At 38.3% G+C, this 16171-nt stretch overlaps 1 protein-coding gene across 2 annotated transcripts in view; it reads right to left on the bottom strand.

Annotated features, from left to right (window-relative positions):
• The window catches only part of LOC131426008 (paired box protein Pax-1), a 123377-nt gene that overhangs the window by 64451 nt on the left and 42755 nt on the right, over window positions 1-16171 (bottom strand). Inside the window, exon 2 of one of the 2 annotated variants that reach the window (XM_058588392.1) lies at window positions 9085-9138. The exons of the other annotated variant lie outside the window; for it this stretch is intronic. Within the exon in view, the coding sequence (XP_058444375.1) occupies window positions 9085-9138 (54 nt within the window). The remainder of the gene's footprint in view (window positions 1-9084; window positions 9139-16171) is intronic. 2 annotated transcript variants of the gene reach the window in all.

Here is a 16171-nt window from a genome sequence, read left to right as displayed (position 1 = left end):
ATTTACTCAAAAATTGCTGATCATATTGCTGATAGCATGATGAAAAGGATGTTGTTGGGTTAAGTACAACAAGAGATACTCACGAATGAGTTCTACCCATTCTTGTACAGGGTAAATTTTCAAAAGACGCTTCATAGAAAAAAAAAAGTTAAAAAATTCTGGTTCGGAGTTCAGATCTAAAATTAAAGGTCTAGAGTCCAGATCTTTGTCACATTTTAAACTTTGTTCCAGCTATATGAAATTAAATTTTTGAATCAGAGTTCAGGATTTGAATTCCGAACATGAATTAAGGAACTAAATTCAGAGTTGGAAATCAGTTCCAGAGTCTTAGTTCTCAATTCTGAACCTGTATTCTGGAAGTAAATTCTGAAATTTAATTCTCAAATTAAATTCTAAACCTTAAATTAAATCCAAAATTTCCCAATCCAGATCCAGTATTTGGAAACTGAATGAATGCGTTTACTGATAATCTGTGGTTGCTGCTGCTAGTTGAAAAGGCGACTACTCTCCATGACGCCCAAAACAGCGAAAAAGACAGCGACCTTAGCGTTTGAGGACTTACACCACGCAGATTTTGACCATAGTTTACTGTTTAAACTCGTCCAACTAAGTATCGGTGCCTGACTACCTCAAAACCGTCGTCAAGGTGCGAAAAAGGCAAACAAGTGTGATTAGTTTTCCTTCCTGTGTCCAAAAGCTTGCGAAAATTTTTTAGCTTTTTAGCTTGAACCGCTTGTGAGAAATTCTGACAGCTGGCAGAAGCCTGACAAGATTCCGGCAGCTGTCAAAATTTTACAACTCCTAATGAAAAAAAAAACCAAAGGCGCTAATAATGAACAACCGAGTCAAAACGGGTTTTCCAGTCTTGTACAGCAAGAACCCGGTAGAAACAGAACCGTTAATAATCGCTAGGCGAAATTCGTTGCAGAAACGGCTGTTGCATTGTTGCCAGACTCTTGCCGGAATTATGCCAGGCACATGCAAGCGGGATGCCGTTCACATCAGGGATGCCAGGTTAAATTTTTAAGCAGGTTTGAAAAAGTTTGTGTAATCAAAATGTTTCCGTGACAGTGAAAACATATCGAGCGAAACGAAATGAATTCAAAAAATTCCCATTTAACATTTCACAATGGACGAATTTCGCGCCAACTAGAAAAAATGTTGGCAGCACCATCTCATATTTGAACGAAACTTTCTAGACATGTGGTCTTTGCCACAATAAGTTACTTTGCATACTTTGTTTTTTTTTTCCAAAATTTATCAAGACTGTCTTTTGGAAAACCTTTTTAACCTAACAATAAAAACAGTGTTGTACTAGTGATTTTCAAATAATCAGTCAAGTTTTTGAGTAAAAATACTGGAAAAAAATTCTCATTGAGTCCTGAGCGAATGAAAAAAACAGTTTCAAAAGAACTCAAAATTAGGTAAAAGAAGTCCAATAATAGATATTTTTTATATACAGTTTACAATTTTTTTTCGCCATCAACTGAACGCTTTTATGGGCTCGTTTGACAGCTGCACAAGAGGCAATGATCAAGTTCAAATGTGTCATTGCTGATATTTTCGATTCCGGCTGTGTTACCGAATAAGTGACGCAAGAGGTTGAGCATTAGAATGTGCGAACTACCTGAATCAATTCGGTAATTTTTGGATCTACCAATATTTATGTCTTGCTGAACTTTACACAGTGTGAATTCCATTTCAATGGATGAAAATATCAAAAATAGTTCTTTGGGATTTATTTTTGGTCCATAAAAGAGCCGAATTGATGAATTTATTCTATGTTAAACAGGTCAGAGTACGTCTTCTTTAGGAAAAAAATAATAGATTATAGTTCATCCTCAATGCTTTGGATCAAAACATTTCATTATCTGTATCACTGTGACCTAAACGGGAAAAGAAAGAACGCACACGCACCAGCCAGTGTTTACCCAAACCGGAGAAGGTTGTATGGTGCTTTGAGGTCTCGACACCGCGACAGGCACCATTCGCGGTGTGTTAATTGTCAAACAACGATCAATGCGGAGCGCTTCCAAGGCCCCCCCGAAAGAGGCGTGCAGGTTATTAGGGATACACGGTGATTTGGAACTAGCCAAATGCGAACGAGTGATTCGTTACAGTAGTTGTCAGCTTGGTTGAATCAGTGGACACGCAGTCTCACGGGGCGACTAAGCAGGCATTGCATATTGCCAAGGTTTCCAACCGGCGGCGATGGGTGGTAGCAGCCCCGCACGTGCGCATGTACACCCAAATGTCACACTCCACTCGGTATGCTTCATTAAAATTCCCGAATCATTATGATTCGGGTACTAATTGAGTCCGAGTGCAGGAAAGGTACGGTCGGATCTTTTGAGCCAGTTAGAAGCAATTTACATAGATTTTTGTTTTAAACACACGTCACACTAGATTTCAGGGAAGAGAGTGTGAAGCGGTGCCTGCCGTTGCATGCCAGAACTCGGGAAAACACCACACATTCGAACAAAACGTTCCTTTCAGTCCTGGACTGACCGGTTTCTTCTGAATGCAATTCGTTTAATTTTGTCAACACACTGGCACTGGATCCGGGCAGGCGAGAAGTACATGGACATGCATCGTTGCACGGCAACCGGCGGCGGACCCCGAGTTCAACGAAGAGACACAAATGCAATGTAACGAAGCAAATTGAAAGCAAATTTGGCATGAAATAAGATTTGTGCAGTTTTGCATTATAATTAACTTTTAATTAAACATATATTTGCTGATGACACAGGCTCACTTGGTCGCTTGGTTGGTGATTTTGAAAAGTGAAAATCTGTGCGCACACCACGCTGCCGGACATTTGCCAAGCCAGTGTCACACAAACTGTCAACGTGGTCATCAGCATTCATCATTCGTTGACGCGGGACTGATTAAAACTCTGTACCATGTTATTGTTTCCGAGCAAGATTAGATGAGATCTTACGCAAAATGAGGTTACATCGCCGTCTGCTAATGGCTCGTGGGGTCTTCATTCGATGCCCATTGTTCTCGTTCGAGTTCCGAGTGGATGTTGAAAACTGTCAAATAACCGTTGCTTTCAGGACTCGACAAATTCGTGGAACTCAAACAAGTGTCTCATCATCTACTATGGTTTTTCCACGGATTAATGCCCGGGAAGGGGTGGTAAAAAAACAGTCAATCAAACACTATCAACCATGACATATTTTATGAAGTAAAAAAAAATTAAAAATAATCCTCCGTTCACAAGAAAGCCTGCAACGAATGCGATTCGACACGGTGAATCAAGCACACGTGAGATGCGCGCCGTTCGTCGCCTGCTGAGATTCCGAACGCATAGTGTGAAAAATTCACTTCGCTCCAAAATGTCCTTTAGCCACACGTCCCCGCGTCTGTCAGAATGAACACTGCAAGCGAGCGTGGAAAAATTGGCGCGACCCGAACAACGAAACAACATCAGGAAAAAGGGTGGTGAGCTGGGTGCGGTAAAATTTATGTTTCATTTCGTTCTAGAGCCACTTCAAGGATTATTACAGTGAAAATTATAATTTACACCCGGAACCATCCTACCGTTGTCCTGACAGGGAGCCGAAGGGAAAATAAGCACTTGACTCGAGTGGGTTTTTGCAACCTCCTGCCGCTGCACCGACCGAAAGGGGTTCCAACTGATTACTATCTCTCCCTACGGCAACTTGTTCGCTGCCGAGGATCGCGCTTGTAGCCGTAGCGGATTATTAATTTCAAATAACACACAGACTTTCGAGTGCATAATCATATTTAGTTGATGATTTTTATCGGTGTTATTGAAAGGACTTGAGATTCGAGGGTTCCGGACGGCGAAATTTGTTTCTTTTCACTCTATGAAAACTAAACTCGTGTAGGTGATTAAAATATACGATTGTAATAAAAAGGGAATCGTGTTTCTAAATGCCTAGAATAAAACTGTGAGAAGTCTTTTACTTTTTTAATGGCAAACACAATATAATAAACAAATTTTATGCTGAGATTCAGCAATAAAATTGGAATATGTAGGTGTACAGAGACGCATTGAAGACGACCATAAGCAAAAGTGTCTCTGTCGATTTTCTCTTTAGATTATTACGGTATGACTTGTATCCTCAATTTCGAATCTGCACAGAAAAAATTATCGATAGTCACAGAATATGTACACTTAATATATTTTACAGGTTTTGGTGCTTTTTTTACCAAATTTTTTGTATTTTTTTCATGAAAAATAGTCTACCGAATGAGTTTCCAATCCAAAAAGTCTGTAATTCGAAGAAATTAAAGTTGTCAAACTTCCTGAACATGTTTCAAAAAGTAATCATCAAATGTGCCGAAACGCTCTGTATACTTGCAAATATAAGGTTTGCATGAGAACGATAGTAAAATTGGTTAATTTGGAGGGAAATTGTTCATTGTTTATGGGAACGGCGGTTTTTGTCGGATTTTTACTATACAAGACTAGCAGGACCGTTTTGAATCAGTTATTCTTTTTAGCGCCTTTGGTTCTGTTATTTTCATTAGAAGTTTAAATGTTTCATCTTTCAATATACCAGTTTTTTCATTTCATTTACCTATTCGTTTGCATTTTTGGATTTGGATTTGAGAGTTGCCGGAATCTTGTTAGGCTTCTGTCAGCTGTCAGAATTTCTCACAAGCGGTTCAAGCTCAAAATTTAAGTTTTCGCTAACTTTTGGATACAGTAAGGAAAATTAATCACACTTTTGAGGTAGTCAGGTACCGATGGTTAACTGGACGAGTCTCTTTCGCTGTTTTCGGCGTCATGGAGAGCAGTCGCCTTTTCAACCAGCAGCAGCAACCACAGATTATCAGTAAATGCATTCATTCAGCTTCTAAATACTGGATCTGGGTTGGAAAATTTTGGATTGCATTCTGAAACTGAATTTAATTTAAGGTTTAGAATTTAGTTTGAGAATTGAATTTCAGAATTTACTTCCAGAATACAGGTTCAGAATTGAAAACTAAGACTCTGGAGCTGATTTTCAATTCTGGATTCTGAAACTAAATTTTTAGAACCGATTTTTCGGCAAGATTTTGAAACTGAATTTAGTTTCAAATCCAGAACTCTGATAGAGAAATTTAATTTTATATGGCTGAAACAACTTTTAGAATATGACTTTAAGATCTGAATTCTAGACCTAAGTTTTAGATCTGAACTACGAACCAGGATTTTTTAATTGACTTCATTTTCAGAACTCAGAATTTATTGAACTGAATTATCATACTTTAGCATAGATGCACTGTTTCAAGCGAAGCAGTAAAAGTAACAGTAACATAAATAATTCAAAACTATAGTTTTCTAAAATGTTTGGTATCAACGAGTATTAAAGAGCAGTGCTGTAAAACTTCATTCAATTCAATTGAAACTGAATGTGGAACACATTGACGAACTCTCGAATGCAGTAAACTTCACTCTCTGACACACACAATGTTTGCTGACGGCCCGAACGGGCAGCATTCAGTCATCAATCGTTTCTCTTCAATCGAGGCTCAGTTTAACCACCGTCAGTTGATCTCTTGAAGTAACAAAATATCTCTTTCAATAGTGTGAGAGCGGCCTTCAAATGAGGTTCATGTGCACATTCCAATTGGTTCAAGATAATAGATGAAAGACAAACCAGATTGCTGAAATATCAATCACAGAATATACATAAATTAATTGTTTCCTCCTTCAGTTTTCATTTTTAATACTTTACTCCATTTATAATTCTATTCGTTCGAATTTGCTTACTACCAAGAGCGAAGGCAATGAAGGAGTTACACTACTCCGCACTTGAAACTGAGCAAGCAAAACTTCAAATGACTATCAACGATTATTCAACTGACGATGAATTCCGGGAGCTTCACTTGAAAATGGCAGCAAAAGTCAAATGAATTAGTAGGGATATGCTGACGGTCAGCGGCCATAAATTTCGTTTTCATCTTATATTATTCGATTGAAAATGAAATTTTACCGCACTGTTAAAGAGAAAAACTCTTGGCGTTTGTTCGTCTTTCTCGTACTCGGACGACGGTTTTGATCAAAAGTTAGGTTTTTTTTAGAAATTCTTTCTAATTTCTATTCAGAAAGACACCAGGTCATGGACTTTGCGCAGTCGAGTGTCCAATAAATCGATTCCACTAAAACTAATGGAAGTAAATACTTGGTACAGTGTTCAATATAGGTGCAGTATATGTCTCATGAAAATATATTTCAAGAATCATTTACTCATAGTGTTCTGTCTTTTTGTCTGTCGTTCTACGGTCGGACAGCATTATCGATTTGTGTGTTGATGTAAATAAGTCGTATTTCAATATTATGTTTGAGGTGAATAAGTTGTACGTATTCTGGAATCAAAAACAGAAAGCTCCCATAATTCACACAATTACTCAACTAATTGGAACGACTATCGATATTCGGAAGTGAGAAAAGAGTATGTCAGTTTTATTCACGTCGTCCAACTATTTCTCTGACATAACCCACTCATCTTTTTCTAGTTTTTATTCGATCGTACGATTCTCACGAGTAAGTTCTACTCGTATTTTTTACAAGGTAAATTTAGGATTGACAATCATACTAAATTAGTCGTCAACAATCACCGTCACAAGTTGTGACAAGTTTGACAATAAGCCTCCAATTTTGCACAGCCTGCTTAGTCACTTAAAATATTCAGTTATATAAAATTTTTATTTCGAATTTAACTAAAACTCATCTCGCTTTTCTCACTCAACTCCAACAGACTTCCAAACCAATCGATTGGAGACGAAATTCATTCGGATTTGGTTGTTGCACTGGAGTCCGCATTGATTCGGATTTCAAACTGAATTACACATGAAATTTTGAATGAAAATTTTTAGCCTACTCGGATTTTATTCGTAATCATTTTGTACTGATAATGTGGCAAGAGAAGACGGCTGTCTTCAAATTCATCCCTTGGTCATTTTCGTCTCGATTGTTACCAAATTACATTTCGCTCGATCATTGATTCAATCAGAAATGCCAGGTCTGCAGATTTGTCTGTAAATTTGCAGATTCCTTAAATAAGCTACAGACATTTTTTTTTTGTTGCAAATTATTCAGCAGACTTTTGAAAATCATGCGTCATGCGTCACAGGTAGTGAAAAGATTTTTCATTTTGAAACACAGATTTTCATATGGCAGCTCTGCTCACGAGCCCTGCAGTAACCCGCTGAGTAGAATTTCCAGCACCCGGCTGAATTCAGACTAGATTCCGGTAGCTATCAAACTAGTGTTAACGAAGTTGTGTAATTTTCTTGTCGGTCTTGCATTCGTAATTCCTATTTCTGACATTTCCACAGCTTTGCTTCATTTGATATTCGCTAGGAATGTTTCACTAATCAATAGTATTTGAAGAAACGTATCTGGTTGTTCTAGGAGTTTTAAACCTAAGACCACAGGATTAGAAAAACTTTCTCATCCAGTATGCGGCATTGAAAATCGAATTCAAGTAGGCTGCGGGGAAGGCAAACTCTGTACATATTAAAAAAAAAGTACACAAATTTCGTCAGAAAAGATTTTGAAACCAGATTCTTCGGTCTGGGATTTGATTATCATAGTAACATCTTCCAACAATTGAGTTCTTGTGAAAATTTGATTATGTCGTATAGTATTTTACAACGTACAAACAATCGAATCGAGAATTTTTCGTAGTTTAAGCTTTGAGATTTTACATCCTCTGATAATTGTTTAACTGAAGCCATGAAAATACCCTTTACATAGATTTTAAATTGAACAAGTTAAAATCAAACAGAACATTCTTCCATAAAGTTAGAGCATAGCCTACTTGGCCTTTGAGTACATTTAAAGTTTGCATAATGAATTTGATAAAAAAAGGTGTTTGAATATTAAATTTGAAGGTAAGTTTTTATGCATATTCATATTTTTAATTAAACTTATTTGATAGAAACATTTGTGTTATGCTTCTTCCACCTTCTTCGCAAACCTGTTGTCCCAATTACCACTTTACTTGTAATTCATCCCGCTTTCTGTATACCACTTCCGTACTACTTTATTCACTCTTTTTCTCTCCCCCTCCCCTCTCTGGTCAAAGCTCACGCAGAGGGACAGCCATAACCAGTGCCACTTCTACTGCTAGCTTTGTTTACCAACTAATAATACTTGAGCCTTGAAGAGTTCAGTTTTGTTTGACTTTACCTCGCCGTCTGCCGTCTGTGTGTTTTTCATCGGCTACCGGTCAGTTAAAATCTTCCGATTAGGCTCAACTGGCGAGTGAATAAGAGAACCGAACAAAAGAAGAGAAAAACGAAAGCGTCCAAGCGTTTTTGCCGCATCCTTACACGAATCAGGTTGATCAATGATCTGTGACTTCAAAGTTCAACTGACCGACGAACGGGCGAACAGTCCGTGCAGAGTGGCTTTTGGATTGCCCGTGATCCGATGGTCCACCCTTTTTAGAACCCTATCCCGACGTTCGAGCATAAATTCATTACCGCACGGCAAACAAAGCAAGCGGTGGCGCGGTGCGAAGTATCTTTCGAACTTTTCAGAGGCCCCGTCGTCGGTAGCCTATTTGCCTAGCCACTTACGTGACGACGACGAAAGCGACTCAAATCTCGGTCTTCGTTTCACTGCGAATACAATAAACAAAGCCGGCAGCTGTGACAGGAAGTTCGTCAAAGCCTTCTTCGATCGGAAGATCAACACCGAAGAGCAGCTGACTAGGCTTTGACTAGAAGGCCCTAAACAAACCCGTCGAAGACGGTGATGATTTGTCAATTGTTTACCAATTGGAGACTAATCTTCTAATCCCCCGTACTACAACATGACGATCTTCACCATCGACGAGTCGAGTTCAACATTATTGGCAATTTGTTTGCAGGCTTCCGTGCTGCAGCGACCGGCTCCGTTCCTTTTCAAAGGCTGAGAGGGCACTAGAGAGGAACTTTGCTTCCGGTTGTTTACCGATGGCTTTAACGGCGACGGCGGCGTCAGCCGAACCCTGAATTGAGATGTCTTTCCACACTGTCTTGCTCTCGCTCTTTCATTATGCTGCTGACAGTTGTCAGCGTTTGTGTGAAATTGTTTTCTTTTGTCTCACTGCGGTTGAATTTAGTTTCAGTTACCTTCAGTGATTGCAAATTGATGGCTTGTATTGTCGTGCTGATGCCAGTCATTACCTGTGCGGAAGAGAGAGAGGAAAACAAAGCAAATCAGTCATCAGGTAATCCGATTAATCTACCAAAAGAAATTGTGTTTATTTTGCAATAGAAATGAAATGTAAATACGAAGGGAAAAAAACAGAACGATGCCCTGACGCCATCGAATATTCGGGGCGACGGTTGTCAGCTGTTCGTAAAACATAAGCCACAGCGGCCAATTCCGATAAGGTGCAATCAGTTCCAGTCCAGCTTCACTGGTCATTAATTAGTCTCATTATAACGTGACAGTACAAACTTTTCTGCCCGGAGATAATAGAAATTGGCCGGTTTGGAAGTGACTGGACCGAAGCTGCAATTTTATGGCTGATTAGAGGAAGAGCAGTTATAAATGACTCCGATGCGAAAAATGAACCAACATGCTGATAATGGATCGACCTGCACCGGAATGAAATCTCGAACGGCCGGATTACGGTCTATCTTTTGCTGGCGAGAAAATTGAATTAGACGAACTAATAACGACCGGAAAGGGGACCGACGGAATGGCGGTAGAACCCCGACAGTCATTTAGTGCGAGAACATTAGTTTTAATCGCCAGTTACAGTCTGCTCGATGGTACTCGAAAAACTTACACGCGGGTCCAACAAGTGAACCGAACTCCGGTTCTAACAACGGAACCGGAGGCGAGGGTGAAAAGTCATTTAGGTTGTCCCAAACAGAACAGTGAGGCCGAAGCATGTGTCAAATTGCAGTGGAGGGAGAAGATACATTCTGACTTCTGAACGACGACAACAATCAAGGGAACCACCGTTGAAGAGTTTGTCAAATAACTTATAGTAATAGATTAGGTCGAGGGAATTGTCTGTTGCGAAAACATTTACGGGAGATAAATTATTACATCCCACTTCCCGTCGTCTATTGAGTCACAGTAGACTGGAACGTAGGATGAACCTTAAAAGTTGTACACTCAGCAGGCCTTGAGGGAAACAACTTGATCCGGAAACTTACACAGAAAATGAAAACTACTTAATTTTTGACTTTTTTTTACTATATTTGGAGTTGTTGTTTACAAAACACACTATTGTTGACAAAACACAAGAGCAAAACCTCTACTTAAAATTAGGTTATCGAACGGAACCTCGGAATTGGATGAAACGGAACCCAGAATTAAATTAGTTTCGCGGTTCCGTGCAGATGTCGTATGTTCGAACTCCACACGGAGAAGCCTGCAATCGAAAAACGAATAAAGTACGTGTTTTTGCCTTTCTCATATAGAAAGGTTATGCAATCACTTGAAAAACCGACCAGTGAAAAAGTGTCATATACCATTCGACTCAGTTCATCGAGCTGAGCAATGTCTGTATGTGTGTGTGTGTGTGTGTGTGTGTGTGTGTGTGTGTGTGTGTGTGTGTGTATGTAATCTCACTAGGTTTTCTCGGAGATGGCTGAACCGATTTTGACAAACTAGGATTCAAATGAAAGGTCTCGTGGTCCCATACGGAATTCCTGAATTTCATCCGGATCCGACTTCCGGTTCCGGAATTATAGGGTAAAGTGTGTTCAATATTGTACACCGTCACTTAAACCGGCGAAACAAAAAACGTGAAAAAAAATCTAAACTGGTCTCAAAACTACATAAATCGATAGTCATTATCAGTAGGCAACTTCACAAACTGTTTCCGGCTATCCTGGTTCCCGGTATCCGGTTCCGGATTCCGGAAAGTGCATATAATAGTGAACCCATTTCGTTTTCTTAAGGATGGCTTACGCAATCAAAGCACTGTTTTATTCTGTATGTTATGCATAAACAATCTTTTGGTTTCTTTCAAAACTCGAAGAGAATTTTTTTGAATAGAATACCACAATATTATATGTACATGAGAAAGGCATCATTACACCACTAGGTGGATTAAAACAGGTTTTTTTTCTGTATTTGACTGGTTAAAATTTGATACAACTTCAATATGAAAACCCACTTATTTTTCAGAAGTAGAGGAAAGGGAGAATGATTTTTTGTATGCACTTTTTTCATATAACTGGAGCTCGATAACTGTTTATTGAGATAGGCTTATGGAATTCTCAAAATGTTTGAAAGAATTTTATAGCTTACGTTTTATGATAATTATTATTGTAATATAGTAAACTCTGTTCTGTAATCTTATTCAGAACTTGTTTGTTTAAGATGTTATTCACCAATTGTTAAAACATTTTGTAGACAGTTTCAGTTGGTTCATGCTGACAATGTTTTTAAATATCCGATACAACAGTAGAGTAAATATAAATTACCATTGAGTAGATATAACTCATCTTTAAGTATTTTTTTGCACTTGCCTTACCGAAACTACTTTACCTAGAAATAAATTATTGTACGGAACCCCCATACTTAAAACTAGGTTGTTTTGTGGTTCCGTGTAGGAAAAAAAAAACACTGAACAAAACAGTTGAACACTTTTTCAAGAATTATAAAAACTTTAACCGTAAAAATCAAATTCAAAAAGAAATGTCCCTTTATTTTTTTAATAATTTCAAGCTGAGACCTCAAGTACTTATTTTGTTTAGAAATTTCATTAACGTGAATTTAAAAGTAGAGAAGTCACTGCTGAAATAATTTTCTGACGGTTTTCCAGTTTCTTATTTCTGATTAAAGACAGCCATTTAAACAACGGAAAATGATTTTACACATAAAAAGCAATATATTTACTCATAGTGACCTTCCTCCTAGAAAACAAATGAATGAAATCAAAGAACTCAGATTTTCAATGACTAACGCCCTTTCAACAAGTTAACACATACATTTGTTTAAAAACCTCATCAGTTATTTACATTTTATGACTCAATGAATCGAAAACGGCTACCTCCCAGGAGGCAGATCACTTTGAGTAAATGGCAATTATTCAGCAAAATCAGAAAGCTGACAAAATGCCTAAAAGTTACTTCAGCTGTCACTTTTTTGATTTTCAAATCGCACTAATCAAATTAACAATAAATGTGAAATTTTTTGTTTAGGTTAAAAATTAAATTTCATTTAAAAATAAATAAAGAAACCAAAGATTACCTGTTTTGAACTGTTAGTGGAATGAACTTAATAGCTTTAAAAGAAAAAAAAAACCCTATTTAATTACACTATAATCAAAATTCATTATTATATAGCCACTAATGTCACGAGATAGTAACAGTCACAGATACTAGTATTTTTGAATTTTTGTCCGAATTTTTTATAATCAGTGTATATTTCTCAAGAGTGTTGAACCGATTCCTTATTACTCTTTCTTTGATACCATTTTTATATTTTTCCAGAGTTTTTCTAAGATGCTGAGAGCATTTTTTTCCACGTTGCAATGATTTAAAGTTATTTTCCAGCAAAAATAAATGTCATTTTTCTCAAAAATTAGTCTAGAGTCAAATAAGTTTCTCTATCCGTGAAGAACAAAGAGTTTGCCATATTGGCAATGTGTGCCAAATTTCATCCAAATCGGTACAAGTCGATCCAGATTTTGTCACTTTTTCCCGGTTATTTTTGGAATTGCTCAATCAAGTATTGGCAGGATAGCATGGCTTCATGGCAAAGATCAACGGAGCCGAGTTTATATTGTATCCTCTTGATCCTGACGCTTCCATGCACAAGAACAAAAACATTCAAATCATTTGCTTAAGCAGGTCTGGTTAGAATTAATATAATTAAAATATAGTGAAAACAGTGTTTGTTCGCGGTTGCTTCCTTGCGGAACCTCAAAAACATAGAAGAAGCTGTATGATTCGAAATTTCCTAGCAGCACTGATTGAGATCGGTTTTCGAGATATAAATTAAGTCACCCAAATAAACTGGATAATACTTTTGAACGTCTCTTCAGAACTATAGAAGAGATCAATCCCCTGCCGAGTTGTTCGACTCAATCGTTGCTACCATAACAGTCTATTTCGGAAAGTGAATGTTACTCATATTTATCACATCACACTCTCTGTAGACGATTTTTCCTTTCTCAATGTCGTCCACGAAAGGTATGCCATGATACTTTCAGAAATTACGAATCTTCACAGCCAAACACGCTTCCGAAGTGCGCTCGCGTTCGTATTTGTTGTCGCATTTTTTGGTTTTCGATCGAAATCTATTTCTTAAATTTTTTCGATATTTTTATTGCAGCGCACTTCATCAGCGACCCCCAATTAGGAGTTTATAATTTGAAAAAAATACAGCATTCTTTGTTCACTTTTAATTACCTTAGGTTCAGTAAATTATATATTTCACTTCATCGCTTTTGCCGAACATTCAGCAAAGGTTATGCCGAACGGACAGTAAACTTTTTGCTAGCGATTTCGGTGATAACTGACGTTTGTCAAATTTGAGATTTCCGAGACACTCAACAGTTTTATTTTTTGCCGAGTACAAATTTTGGAAATCATTGTTCCGAGATTTAGAGACAAAAAAAAAAGTGTGTATATACGGAGCATCTTAAGCGGCCCATACACCTTCAGTTTTCCGGACTAGTCAAATGAACCTTGGACGGAATAAAAAACTGAACGATTTTCTGAACTCAGCGTGTGTGACGTCAGGTCAGTTTTGCGTTTTGTATTGATGTCAGTTTCATCAGTTTTTTTCATGGAGGCTCATTACTCAGATTAAAAGAAAACTGGCGGACTGAACGATTAACTGAAGAACTGATGAGTTAATCGGACAAAACCGGATGTTTGGTCGGATGAACTCTTCAGTCACTTCAGTTAATCGTTCAGTCATGACTTCACAAACGGAAAATTGTGCGGAAAACTGAAGGTGTATGGGCCGCTTTACAATTCTCAAAAAAAAATCGTAGAGTATTACGCATCTCAGGAAATCATAAACTTCAAACGTTAAAAGCGTTGCCTAATTAGATAAGTTTTGAAATAAGAGTAATTTTGTAATAGAAATATAATTAAATATCTCAGCCGAAATCAGGAATTGGAGTACAGTGTTGACTAATTTCGTTTAGTGTGTAAAACATCGTTTCAATAGTGGCCCTTACACGATCATTAAAAGTGTCATTACTAAGTAATGACACTTCTGCTCAAACGCTCGTCATTACTGCATTACTGTACATCATTACTTTTTAGCATTACACGTTCATTATTAATGATGAGTATTTGTAACTACTCCAGCAATAGCAATATTTTTATTTTCGTTTAGCTGAAAATAAATTTGATTTGCCATTGAAACGTTAAGGTTAATGAAATATTAACAATTTAAATCTACACTTTGTCATTTTTTCGCGTATAGTTCTAAAGATATTCATCACTTCCACAAAAAAAATAAGAAGAAGAAATAATGTTGGTAATGATGGAAAATCCACAATTCCATCATTACTGAACTCGTAGACCTTACACGATCATTAAAAGTGCCATTCCTTTTTAGTAATGACACTTTTAATGATCGTGTAAGGGCCGCTAATAATCTTTAAAAAGGCGCAAAGCGCAATTCATTCTTCTCAGTCTCAAGCAATTTTTCTTGTAAATACTTCTTATGTGTAAAATGTAACGGATTTAGATAGTTGTATAAAGCGTCTTTATGTAGTTGCTCGCTTGACTGCGATTCCCATAAAGACGCTTTATTCGTGCTGCCTTTCATTCCATTCCGGGTAGAATCTCCTACACTCGTAAACTCGTTGGCGTAACCTAATCACAGCAGGCCACATCACACTCCGATCGAGAATCAAAACAAAGGCCACTTGATTGTTTCGCGCAGCGTTCGAATCCAAAAAGGGCGTCCGTTCTTCCGCACTTGCAACACAGAATCCGATCCCGAACGAACAAACAACTACCATCATAATAACAACAGTTGCAAATTCAAAAATATAAGCATGAAAAATGAGAACCGCTGCAATGAATCTCCCGGTGCTTGACTAACACGGCGCAATGAGGAAGTGCTGGCCCACAAGTGGCCCCTTGAGCTAAAGAGCTAAATGTTGTTTACGATTAGGCGGAACTGAACTGAACGAGCCAAACAATGTAGTATTTCATTCATGGTTCGCGTTCCGTTCGGACAATTGCCGCACGCTCGGTGAAAGGCCGTGGCAGGTGTTTGATTGCACTCCCCGGAACAGTGGGAAACATTAGGAACTGTTCTAAACTAGAAGCAATTTTCTCAAGTGGAGCGAAGTCACTGTTTCAAATCGCATTCAATTACTCGCGTAAATGTCCTCGTTCGGAAAGTCGCAATCGCACCCGGGGGACCATTCGTCGTCGGAACATCGGATCGGAAGCAAATCGATTATTACCCTTTGCAAACTTGCGAACAACCATCGGGTCGGAGTCTGCCGATAACAAATTGACCCGTGTGACTCCTACCCCTTTATCGAAGTTCGGTCACTGCACTGTGCACGGTGCAGATCGACGCCACAGATCCCGGTTCGTCGTTGAAGAGAGTGGTGCAAGGAAAGCGCAAACTAATGTTATTCCATCCCTTTGATAAATCGCCCGGCCATGTCAGAGGGAAGCCTTTAGCAGCGACCTACAGCCCTTGAGCTGTAGGACGAACCGAACGGCTATCATGCGGGTCGTGTGTCGCTTTAGTGAGTTATAAACATAAATCGGTTGCATTTTAATTTTTGACAGCTTTTCCGGTAAATTCGCAATCGGCTGACCGGGATTTGGTCTCTCAAAGCGGAGTGTCTTCATGTGTGGGACTGACGCACTTACGACGGGATGGAAAGTCCATGTCGTCTGGGTGTGGAAGTTCTGCAAATAATTGAATTCGTGAAACTAAACGTCGGTCGTAAATTTCCGACTGACTGTTGGAATTAATCTTAATGGTGATGTGGTGTGTTTGGGTAATCTGAAATGAGCGAAATTTCGAGGGATAAATTGTTCGGTAGGTCACTAAGGTATTGAAAGTGTGAATTTGTTGATTACCGATTATTGCAAACGAGTCAGAATGGGAAGAAACGACTTCAATATTTGAGAGATTTAAGCGCTAAATAAAGAATTGAACATTAGATTTTTACCGTCACTGCGATGCTTGTGAATTTTAAAACATACAACTTCTTCAATGTCACAGTATTCCTCAACGAATCAACCTCTGACAAAC

This window comes from Malaya genurostris, chromosome 1, assembly GCF_030247185.1.
Source record: "Malaya genurostris strain Urasoe2022 chromosome 1, Malgen_1.1, whole genome shotgun sequence".
Classification (NCBI taxonomy): domain Eukaryota; kingdom Metazoa; phylum Arthropoda; class Insecta; order Diptera; family Culicidae; genus Malaya; species Malaya genurostris.
The sequence above is the reverse complement of the archived record's forward strand: the minus strand, read 5'-3'. Positions and strand labels throughout refer to the sequence as shown.